Consider the following 13,144-nt stretch of genomic DNA (forward strand, 5'->3'; position numbering starts at 1 on the left):
TTATAGTCATATTGTATAGAGTGAATAGCTATGATGTAAGGATAATGGTATCATAATATGATAAAGTAGGAGATGAAAATCATCACCGTAAATCATATAATTATATACAAGCAAAAAAAAAAATAAAAGTGTCACTCTCTTCAGCAGTGATGCCACTTAAAAAAAAAAATACATGTTATAAATGAGGATCACGGTAGACTGCGTGCGATGTATTTTCAGCATTGGTGTCTTATAATCATTATTTTGACAAATTTGTACGAGGAAACAGAGCGTGCCCTTTTTCTAAATCCAAATGAGACAAGAAATGCGTAACTGGATTTTTTTGTTATCCATCAAAAATCTTCGTTTGTTTTGCTCTTCTGGAGAAAACAACAACTAGAACAGCCTGAAACTCAGGTTATAGTGCAACGTTCTGCCAAAACAATAACAACAACAACAAAAGAAACTTTGTCCGACAACATTAACACATAACAACACAGCTACTTGAGCTAGCTAGCCTGCTTTAGTACATGCCAGCAGCGTATAAAAATGGTAAATGGCTTGCGCATCGCGCTTTCGTTGTTGCGTTTCGATCAAATGTATAGAGCGCACGCAGTGCGTGCGCTTCTGATAGTGCTCTTTGGTTACCGGTCCGGTTTCGATCAATCGAGCGTGGATCAGCGGCGTTCTTTCCCGTGGAACGTAACTTCAATCTGTCAAGATCTGTGTAATCGTGGGTATTCATCATGAGTAAAGCACATCCACCTGAACTGAAAAAGTAAGAAAATTCATAGCACTAATTTAGATCCTGTAAATTTGTACTTAATTGTAGCTATTGGAAGAACAAAGTGGGTATTATCAGTGCGTTCTGACGATGAGCAACTGTTGTCGCTGGTGAAACACGGCGGTAACGTTTCTTGTTTTTTCGTATTAATTTATGAAATTCATTACTTGAGATTTTTTTATTGTTGTCAATTTCTTATATCTGAATAATAGGTCACCCTGTTATGTTGCGGAATATGTAATGTGTTATGATTGCTTTTACAGAGGATGATAGTTCCTTATTAAATCAAGTTATCGAACTACGTCGCCATCGTTTTGTTCAGTCCCAGCCATTGAGATAAGTGTTGTGTAGAGTAGGGTTTTGTTTTTGTTTGTTTTTTTGGTGTGTGTGTGTAGTGTGTGTGTATGTGTGTGTGTTCTTAATCTTTAAGCTCTAGAAACTAGATATGGTCTAACTGAAGACTGAGCGCTATGAGCTCTGTACTGCCAGTAGACTGATAAATTTGGGCAAGAGTTCCTTTTGAGACAGCCACCCAAAAAGACCAAGTGAGTGCGTGCGTCCGTGCGTATCGCAAGCAAGGTTAGGTTAGGTAGAGTTGTATAGATCTGCACTTATTTAGTACTAGCGTGATTGGGGTGGCTGTCTTAAAAGGAAGTCTTTCCTAAATTTGCAGCAGAGGGAATGCAGGGTAGTGCAGTGGAACTGGAAGATGATCTGTCTGTTGTGTGAGGGGCTGACCGTACAACATGGTAATTTACAGTTTGAAAGGAGAGGCCACCGTGGCCGTGCACCGATAGCATGAACAAACATGATGATGTCTTGATGAACAAGACAAGAAAAGAAGCAGATTTATTTGCGATATTGCCATATCGGTCTACTGTATAAAAGTGGAAATTTTTGCAGTGTTGAAATATTCGCACATTTCGCGCAACCCAAAACCAGCAGGGCAATTCCGCAGTTAGGTGGACATGACATGGATAAAAGAAATGTGCCTCTTTATCTTACTCTTTAATTTAGGTATCAACTAATGCCATGGATGTTCACCAATCACTGAGGTCTTTCAAATTCAGTAGATTTTATTTTTCATATTCATTGATTTTGCAAGATCTAAAACCATCATTTAAAATGTACATGTGGGACTGGGGATGCTGAAATTCACTTAAATGCAAATTACAGTGGGTTGCTTTGAAATTTTTTCCTCAAATTTTTGCTAAAAGGTAAAGGATGAATACATTTAAATACTCCAGAAGTCATGTGACATTTTGTTGATTACAAAAGGGTGAAATGACCTGCGGAATTACTCTGGACAAATGTAACGTTACTAACCGTAACGTTACTAACCATGCATTTGGGGGTCTAGCTAATAAATCATCGGTCGAACTGCTAAAAATATTTGTGTGAACATTTGTCATGATGCAATAATTGAAATTAATGCAACACTTCATTTTAAGTAACTTGAAATTTTGCACACTTTTTGTTTCAAGACATTGATTTTTTTGTCATGTCCTTTTTTCGTAACGTTACTAACCAGCCCTTTTAGTTGCGATAGCAATTCTAATATTTATTGGATTGTACTCATTCTTTTCTATATCATAGACCTAGGAAGGATGAACATGTTTTAAAATGATTTTGACCTGAAATGAATAAATGGTGATTTAGTAGTAAAAATAAATATCTAAATTTCTTTAAATGTAACGTTACTAACCGCGGAATTGCCCAGCACGAAAATAAAAGCACGCAAATATTTTTCCTATTTTTTTGCCATATGTTCCAGCAGTTGATGACTTGATTCTGCAGAATTAAAAACATGCGAAACTGTTCTTACCCCACCAAGCACGAAAAATTAGTCGCGCGAAAATTTCAACTTTTACAGTACTCTACTAGAGTAAATGTCCCAGTTCGCAGCCAGGCACCGGTTCGCGGCCACTGCAGCATATTTATTAATATAACGCTGAACACAGCGACACAGACGGTACACTATACCACAATTTCACTAACACACTGCTAATCTACAAAAATAAACCGATGACTTGGGCAAAATCTTCAGTCAAAGTGAAATATTCTCACCTAAATGATGACATCTCACATCCAAAATTTCATTTTCGGTACTTGAATAACATCACAATTAAGGAACAAGGGGTCTAAGGAACTGGCTTTTTTGTCATTTTCCCGATGTTCTTTGAATACATGTCCTCATGTAGAAATAGAACTTTTGCGAGCCAATGTGGGCCGCCATTTTGGGCCGCCATTTTTTTTCCAGAAATGGATGTTATGATCGAAAAATAGGAAAAACATGAGAAAGACAACAATAACACCGCCATGCCTGTTTGTGGTCGGTGCAAGCGTGCGAGCCCCTTATGTGCTTTCGCAATGGGACTTGGCGCTTACGCAACGTTCGAAAGCCAAATGAAGGCGTTCAGCAGAAGATCGTGGAGCACGCGCGTATCACATAGGACTACCACGGTCGCGAACCGGCAGACACTGTACCGGATCGCAGTCATGGTCATTTATACTAACGCGATGGACATTGGTCTTGCGATTTTGACAATATTATAAATTGGTACATTGTAAGTGGTCAAACTTTATGTTATAACCTGGGTTAAAGCAATTAGCAAGTTTGCGTTTCAGAGTGGAAAAACCCTTATGGGGCCGCAAACCGGGACTTTTACTCTACCTACTGTAGCTGACTGCCTGACTAGGCAGAAAAATCTGTCTGTCCGGAAGAGTTTGATAACATTTTTTTTACTTTTACGGTTCTCCTCTGGAGACATACGGAAGCGGAAACCTTTTTTTTTTTGGGGGGGGGGGGGGGTTGCGCTTAGCTACTGTCCCTATGCTATGAACAAAATGGTGAGGTACCTTGCCCTCCTTGATTACATTTAATTCACAGTCCTAGATCGGCAAATTTTAGCTTAAATAGTAAACTTGATATCTCATACATTATACAATGCTCTCACCAGCTGTTTTAAATACCGAAGTTAACAAAGAGTTGGGTGGAATTTTCATGGAAAAAAACACAGCTACCAGCTCGTTGACGTGCCCATGCATGCGAAGTTAGAATACAGGCTAACACACAATGACAAGCAAAGGGTATAGAAGTGTACGCACTGCCTGTACTTTCATTCTCTGTGGTGATAACTGATAACCTGCAAATTGGTTTCCATGCTAGAGCATCCTCCCCTTGAAGTACAATGTATAGCCATAGCATGTCACAACCTTCAGTCTATATATAGGAGAGGGATTCAGTGAAGCCGGATGTACACTAGTAGTCTCTGCAGAACTGTGTCTATCCCTCACAATAAATTCAGACTGATCTTTCAGTCTGTACTGCCTAACCTGCATCAGTACCTTTAGCCCAGGCTCACACTGGAGTTGCGCACAGGGCTATGGCTTACTCTGATTTGTTTCCAGAGTAATGCATAAGCTGCAGCATGTTTGGCTACTGTAGAGTGCAGGTCCCATACAATGGCAATCCACTAATTTTATTTTTTTTTTTTTTATTTATTTTTTTTTTTTAGGGGGGGAGGAATTGGGTAGTACAGGACTTGAAATGATAACATCTTAAAACTCAATTTCTTATAATTTATTGATGTATACAGAAGCATGTAAAACATGAGAAAATACCATAATAGCCATATACTTGTTTGTTGCTTTCAGTTCAAATTCTATGATTGATTGATATTTAGAAAATAACCAATGTGCAAAGATATTTCACACAATTTACGTGAATGCTGTGTAGTTCAATAATCAGTCAATGTGCTAGAGAACTTATTAGAAGGGTGCTGTTTCATGACAGTTCAATAAAGTGCTGGTCACCACTACTGTATTGTATGTGGCACACAGTTTCCATTGTGATTACAATATTTCTTTCTTTTTTTCTCGTCAGGTTCATGGACAAAAGGTTATCATGTAAGTATTGTTTTTATTTTTCTTTACCGGTACTTGATGTAGACCTTGGCTACTGTGACATTCCTGTGTAATCAAATTTGGTCATTGTGCATTTTGTAAATATTGATCAGCAGTGATCCAGTCATACATTAGGCACAAATCATCCCAAATTACAAAAGTGGGTAACATTAAAAAAGTATTAGGTTCATCAAATTATAATTAACCATCATAAAAATGTAAGAGCAATATCATTTCTGAAATCTTTGTCACTAAACCCTACAGACAATGGTGCATACCCTCATGCCCGCATGTTGCGAACAACTACTTGTAATACTAAGTTCCAGGCAAGCAAACTAATATCCGATACAATAACCTATTAAATTAACCCTATAGAGACTGTTTACTTGGTTTGATGCAGTCTGTGTTTTATGTGCAAATATTTGTTATGCATTTTTAGGAAACGAAGGGTTGATGAGCATATTCAATGTGCACCGTACATGTCCCATTGGTAAATTTTTGTAGCACCCAGCCTGTGAGTTTGGTATGATACCCATGTATCTTTTATTGGTATAAGATATTGTTTCGACTTTGTCAAGTATATATCTAGTTTTGTGTGGACAAAGGTGATAAATGCATCAGTACAGTATTATTGCATTACATGTACTAGTAACATGCTGTTCTTTCAGATTGTGAAGTAAAATGTTGCAGTTTGATGATTTATGGCTGTAGTACCTGGAGTGCTGATGGAAAGGTTTTGAGTTTGGTCATGGTTTTGATAGAGATATACGACGTATCTGTGTTGATATCTGTAGTACACAATACTTTCGATTGATATTCATATTTCAGTCTGGTTGTTAACTGAACCAGCTGAAACTACAATGGCCTGTTTAAGACTTGTACCAGTAGAGTCATAAAGTGTGCACTTGATAGTGAGATGAGCAGGCTCAGAGACTTATGTAAGTTTCAGCATGATGATCTCCCTAAACAATACCGGTATTTGGGCAGATATTTAACTCTTTGCTGATCCTATTGTCCCTTGCAGTGAAGCTGAATGGTAACCGCCGTGTGACCGGAGTGCTGAGAGGATTCGACCCCTTCATGAACCTGGTTATCGACGAGGCGGTGGAGGACATCTCGGCCACGCAGAAGAACGACATCGGCATGGTGGTAGGCTGACAATTTTTTCGATCAAAGGAGAATGACTCGACACTAGGTCTCTAAGTTGAAAGTTTAACATTAATGCAGCCTGGATCACAATATGGCTAATCATTCTTCGTATGCTCAAAAGTGCTTTCTCTCAGATTAAGTGTCAAACTAAAAAGGAAATTGAAGTTCCTGGAAATGTTTGCTGTGGGGTACGAACGAAATATACCCAAATATTTCTGTGCGGAATCCAAAGAGAGTATGACTGATAGATACAGTGTAAGATATGTGACTTTTTCAGGTGGTATTTGGAAGCACGATTTAAAGCTTTTTGTGTGTGTGTTCTTGCGATGTGTGAAGTTTGGTGAATAATGTAATGCATCAATGACATATTTCATAGAAGGAATCTCTCCATTCCGTGCACATCTACGGCTTCAATCAAAACAACTAAATTCAGCAATCAATATGAAAAGAAGGAGAATGTCAAAAAAAGCAAATTGAAGGGTTGTCAAAAGCACTTTTCATCTACTCTTGATCTTGAAGGGCTGCAGACTGTACATTTCTAGGCACCATGGTTTGTCAGCATTTAGACCAATATTATAGAATTTAATCTGTTCGCAAAGTTCATCAGAAAGAAAGAAGACTGATAAAAAAGGGAAGATTCCATACAAACACAATAGGTGATGATTTATCACCTAATTACTTGAGTTTACATGTCTTTACACTAATCCGACATATGAATAAATAAAGATCTATACTGGTACTCTTATAACAAATCAGTTCCGTTTGTCGAAAGTGATCAGTAAAATAATAACAATCGGCTTTGAGGGTACAGTTTGATATACTTTCACAACATACAACTTAGATTTATACTTTTGTACATATTTCTGGATGGAATTTACTTTTGTTTAATTATATGCTTTATCATTTCATGAACTACTGTTTCATTAAAAACAAAAGAAAAAAAATTTGTAAGGGGGAAAAACCGTCATTATGTTAGCGTTCAAAATGAATCTTCAGATTGATCACAAAGATGACGGCATCAAACCTGAATCATCAAAGGCACAAATGCACCTGTGGATTTCTCTGCAGCTGACAGCTGTGTGAATGATTACAACCAGTTGGAACTCCCTCTCTTGAACCTACATGCCTAATAATAATAAATGAATAAATAAATACACTTATAATAATAAAAAAGAATAATAATGATAATAATAAATAATACGTATATAGCGCTTAATACTGATGTTTCTTAGCACATTAATCCAAAATAAAATGAAAAATATTGAACTAAAATACAACAATATTGTGTACATATGATATATCCAATGATGTCCTCATGTTATTTTGTCTCGTCACAGTGAAGAGAATGACTGTTTAAAAAATTTTAGAAATCACACTACTGTCCATGAGCCACTAAAGAGGGATACATGCAGTATTGACAAGCATAATTGTACAGGCTTTATAAACAGTACTCATTTATCATCACACTATTCAAGCTCAAGTCACTATGCTCTCAAACAGCAAAACTATTTCCTTGTTTACTTGTGCAACATGATGCTATCCGGTGTAGTCTTACAGTGCTTGAATCAAAACTTCATGATTCATTCTTCGGGTAAACATTTGTTTTGATGCAGTAACTGTTAAGGACCTCATCCCTCAGTTCTTGTATGTTTACCATGTGCTCAGTATGAAGTTGGCTCAGTGTTTGTTATGCTGCATTTCTTGAATTCAATATCACAGGAAGGTGAGAAATTAATTATGGTATGTGAGACAATATAAGGGGATGTCTAAGAATTTCCTAGGTAGCCAAAATTAGTTGTGTTTTTGCTTCAAGTTCTTTTGGTAAATGCTTTATGTGAATAATTAAATGCCAATATAGGGGAGGAAAATGGCATCATGGTACCTATGTTTTGTTTTCTCTGTCTCCCCAGGTCGTTCGTGGCAACAGCATCATCCTGTTGGAAGCTCTGGACAGAGTGTTATAGCGGCCGTCTACCGCGCTTATGGCTCCTAGCGTTCGATATTGCAGTGTCCGCATCTGATTGGCCAAGACCAGGAGAAAGCAGCATCTAGGGAGGACTTTTGGATTGCCAGCAACTGCTGACATTGTAACAAATTCAGCATAACTCTCTGTTTGTGTCACGTGTATTCCAACCCCCCCCCCCATTCTTTTTTTTTTCTTTTTTTGTTGGATATTTAAGGAAATGATTCATGAGATAATTACGTTGTTTCTTCCTATTCCCTGTGACACATCAGTAATAGATTTTACAAGTTGACATGTCATATAGGAAGAAATGTCTGTCCTATCTATCCTAATTTTGGCCAGCAAATGTACTGTACAGGTCATCATTAGATCAGGAAGCATGTGATGGGGGAAAAAAAGAACGACAAAAGCTAAACTCATTCTGAGTATTCATTATGTGGACAAAAAGTGGAAAATGCTGACTTCAGAAGTATGCCTGTTCATTTTATGTCCTCCTGCTCAAGTAAGGACACATGTATTTTTTTTTTTCTTTAAGTGGACTGAAACTTCGTGGATTAGGCCCATCAGTGCTGTGTATTAGGAATGTAAATATGTAGAAAAGGATAGGAGAATTTGGAGCGAGGTGTTTTAGGAACATGGCAAGTGCGGTACGTTGCCTTAAGTGAACTGGGAGAAGAATGAGTTAAGAGATGTTGACATTCCAGAGTGCGTCAATTTCTTCAGCAAATTGACGATGAGAAGAGAGCATTTTAAAGGTGCTTGTTGTTTTTTGTTTTTTGTCTGGCATCCAAGCTGAATGTTCACTTGTATTTCCAAGCAAAAATCTAGGGCCCTTTCTTTTGGATTTTCTCCTCGAAAAATTGAGTAAATTTGAGTTTGACATCGATCAAGTTGAGAAAAACAAAACAAAACAAAACAGATGAGCTTGTAATCTGAGGCAGTTTGATAGGTCAAGGAACACTGGTTTCTGTCTGCTGTTTGTTTGATTTAGGCGAAAAGTGAAATACCTCAAACACAAAATACTTGCAAAGTTTCAAGACATGGAAAGAAGAGGTACTGTATACGCTATAATTTTCGCGTACGTAAATTTTCGCGAATTGCCGATGTCACACATTTTCGTGAGTGGTTAAATTCGCGATTGGGGGACCAGAGAAAATATGAAGTGGCAAAGAAAATTTTCAACTTACTAGCAACGAATGCTACCACAGCGACTGGGCTGTGTATACTAGTGGTTAGACGTGGACATGCTATATGTACGTAAACAAGCTTAGCCAGTATGGTCTGTTCGGTAAGCCGTAAAATGTTCGTGTCGTCAAGGCAAGGGATTCATTTTGGAAGGTAATATTTTCGCATGTTGTTAATTTCGCGAATAGCTCCCGACTCGCGAAATTCGCGAAAATAAAACCCACGCGAAATATATAGCGTATACAGTACTTCATGTCCCATGCATGTTGGTAATTATTGTACATACCAATCATACCATGATGATGTTAGTACATTTATGTGTTTTCTAATTTATTTCCACTTGTCGATAAAGTATGGCACCCCATGACGTCAAGTTTAAAGCATGCATCATGTGTGCATTCATTGACGCAGTGAAAATGATCTTTAAACTTTTGTAAAAAGAACAGGTACATTCAATACAGCATGCTTTTCATTTCTATTTTTTTTTTTGCTGGGGTTAGGGAGAACTTTAGTTGAGAATCAATGTTGTTATTGTAATTCTGTGTGGAAATTGTGTGTAAATAAATGTCTTGCTGCTTGGTGATTAAATTCAACATGTACATTTTTTAAAGAAAAACTGTTTTCTATTCTTTTTCTTTGGCTTGCATGCTATATGATGTCCCTTCTCAGTCAGCTGCCTTATCTTTTTTGTTTTAACTGATACATACTCTTATTCATCTACATTTCTATATTTGTCATTCTTAGATGTAAAGTGCAATCCCATCAACAAACACTGGTGTAACACAAACTAACGCATTAAGTGTATTTGTGTTGAAGGGTGAAACAGCAGCCATTACATTTAAACACTGAAAACATTCAATGAGCACATTAGGACAGTTTGTCTCGAATCTGTAGCACTTCGCTTTCGCTTTGGCTGGACTATATTCACATGAAGCAAACTCTTTGATAAATAAATATTTAACCAACGTTAAGGTACTACATCTTAATGTTCACTACATCAGAAGACTCAAGCTTCTCAGCTTAGATATTCATTTCTCAAACTTCACAGATGAGGTTTGGGATACTGCTCGATATGTCAAACATACAGAAATAACCAGAAATGCAATCTAGCACACAAACACTCACATGAGCTATGAATTATAGGTTTTGCAGATGGGTTGCAATAACTGAACAACATACTTTTGTATCTGTGTGCATGTTTGGAATGTGTGTTTGATTGAGATTGTAGTACAGTAGTGCCCTCCATAGTATAAGTCACTTAAATGTTTCCAATTTCATCATGTTATACCATATGTGAATTGTATATCTGGCTCTCAATAATAGACTGGTTTCTGCAATGTATTCAAATTTTATGCCTGCTTTGTTCACAAAAATTGCTCAGAACAACCATAAAGATTGCTGGAGGCTTGCCCTACTTGGCAACAACGAAGTGAATTTTTGTCTTTGGATCTTAATGGAAGCAGGTGAATGAAATGATGTCATAGACAAAATATGAGAAGAGGAGTGAGTGTGGGTGTGGGTGCGTGTGTGTGTGTGTGTCACTTGAACAATGCTTAGTTTTGCTATAGTGCAGTAGTGACTATCATCACCCCACGGCAAACAGTGAGAGTCGTGATTGGCATCCCTATAAGTCCCATTTAAATCAGTGCAAATACAAAGTATAGGTGCATATTATGTATTCATTTTGTGGATAATAAGGTACAGTTGCAATCCCAAACACAGAGGGCTGTAAATACCCTTGTTCAACATGTCATTCTGTGACTGGCATACCAGGAGTATTAGCTGAGGATATTTTCACTCTGCAGATGATTTATTTTCACAGCTTGTGGGTGTTTTATTTCAGGAAATTGTGTGCATCATTATACAGTAGTATTTCGTTGCTGCTGTACATTTCCTTGTTTATTTGTTTTGAGGTGACTATATGCTATACCCAATGAAGCCAGAATATGTACAAAAATCAACTTGCATTCTCATTCACTCTACTCACACCAGAAAGGAAATGCTTGATAATGATGCAAACAAAACTGACATTTCATATTTGACATACAGTATTTATTGTAAATACATCCACTTCAGTCAGTTACATCTTTTTTTTTTCTTCTTTTTTTTTTTACTTATTTACATAAAAATACAAGTGAACAAAGTTTGTACAAATACATACAGAAGGATGCTGCTTTTGACATAAAATATAGAATGTACAAATTTCATACAAATGCATAAAGGATGTTGAATGGACGGAAATTGATTGATCAGCTTTCATATCAAGATCAGAATTAGACACTTTGCACTGAGAGGAAAAAAAAAAAGGACCTGATGAACCCTTTCTAAAGTTTGAAGGGATGGGATGGTATGGTATCGGTTTTTGTGAGATAATGAAAAACTTCTTATGAAATATGAAAGAGCGTACAATTCTAAGAGAGATTCTAAGAGAAATTCAAAGTTTGTGTGATGAAAATTGGTTTTGAAATGGTTTGGACATCCAAAAACAAAGAGGTCCTTATAAAAAGGTGTGACCCAACTTTTTATTAGGACTACTTTGTTTTACTTTGTTTTGGGATATTTCTGCCATTTCAAAGGAGATTTCATCAAATAAACTTTGGATTTCTCTTAGAAATGTATGCGTTCTCATATCTAATCTCAAAGTGGTTTCTAATTGTCTTGCAAAAAGCTAAAATCTGAATCCCCCATTGCAACCAAAACTACACCATTTGCTCACTTTAATCATCTAGTCAAACTTGGACCCAATATCATGCTGCACTTGCTAAGGTAGCATGAGGGACAAAACTACCAATGGCTTTTGGGGATCAAAATACACTCTTAGAATGTTTCACCCTGTTTCCCTTTTTTTTTTCTGGCCTGTGCCTGTGATAGCAAGGTGCATGCACTTCCAAAATGCTCCATTCACATGGAAATCATATTTTCCATATAAAGCCAGCATCAATGCTCTACACAGCCTTGGCATTTCCAGTTGAAGTTATGGCTAGAATAGATGACATTCTGAGCCAACTAGAATTATCCCTGAAGGTGATTAATACCCCTGCCCATAGTGTTGCTTTATAGTATGTGATGTCATGAGGGCAATGACGTTAATACCAAGTTTGTGCACTTGTCGAATTGGAAACAGAATAATTTTAGTTTACTGTACAATTACAGAGTTGACACTGAGTTCCACAAGGTTTGGGTAAAAAGTGTGGTTACCACGGCAATGCACTGTCTGATACAAACACAAGGGCCATTTTGCATAACTACACTTAAAGACCATCATGCACACCAAATTTGACCTTCATAGCTTGAAAAGTTTATTTTGATTCAAATATGAGTGGTTACCATGGCAACACATTTTCCTCAAACTAACACATTGGTGTCTTGCAAAACTACACTTCTAGATCATGATACATACTAAATTTGACTTTAATTGCTTGAATGATGGAAAAGTTATTCGATCTGCAAGGTTTTGGTAAAATTGTGGTTACCATGGCAACGGTTTGTGTGATAAACACAAAAATTATGTGTTCCACATCTATACCTCAGGGCCATAATGCCTACCAAATTTGGTTTCAATTGCTTGAAAACTGTGGAAGAAGTTCACTCCACAGGATTTAAAAAAAAAAAATGCAGTTACTATGGCAACGCATTGTCCAATACAACTACACTTGAAGAGCATCATACACACCAAATTTCACCTTCATAGATTAAATGGTTCAATTTGATACAATTATGAGTGGTTACCATGGCAACACATTTTTCTTATATTAACACATTGCTGTCTTACATAACTACATCTCCCGATCATCATACATACTAAATTTGACCTTAATTGCTTGAATGATGTGGAAGTTATTCAATCCACAAGGTTTTGGTAAAATTATGGTTACCATGGCAATGCTTTGTCCGACAAACACAAAAATTATGTGTTCCACATCTATGCCTCAAGGCCATAATGCCTACCAAATTTGATTTCAATTGCTTCAAAACTGTGGAATGGAAGTTGTTCACTCCACAAGATTTCGAAGAAAACATGCGGTTACCATGGCAACGCTTTGTCACGTACAACACACAGAGTGTCTTGCATAACTACACCTATAGATCATCATAGATACCAATTTTGAAATTGTTTGCTTAAATACTATGGAAGTTATTAAATCCACAAGGTTTTGGTAAAATTATGGTTACCATGG

General features: G+C 37.0%; 1 protein-coding gene across 1 annotated transcript; it reads left to right on the forward strand.

Moving 5' to 3' along the window:
• Window positions 1–624: 624 nt before the first annotated feature.
• LOC140241614 (small nuclear ribonucleoprotein G-like) lies at window positions 625–9,593 on the forward strand. Its single transcript, XM_072321351.1, has 4 exons — window positions 625–757; window positions 4,650–4,672; window positions 5,694–5,818; window positions 7,729–9,593. Exons 1-4 carry the CDS (start codon window positions 726–728, stop codon window positions 7,780–7,782), a joined length of 234 nt encoding a protein of 77 aa, XP_072177452.1. The 5' UTR covers window positions 625–725; the 3' UTR covers window positions 7,783–9,593.
• Window positions 9,594–13,144: the final 3,551 nt, after the last annotated feature.

The sequence above is a fragment of the Diadema setosum genome, chromosome 18 (assembly GCF_964275005.1).
Source record: "Diadema setosum chromosome 18, eeDiaSeto1, whole genome shotgun sequence".
Taxonomy (NCBI): Eukaryota; Metazoa; Echinodermata; class Echinoidea; order Diadematoida; family Diadematidae; genus Diadema; species Diadema setosum.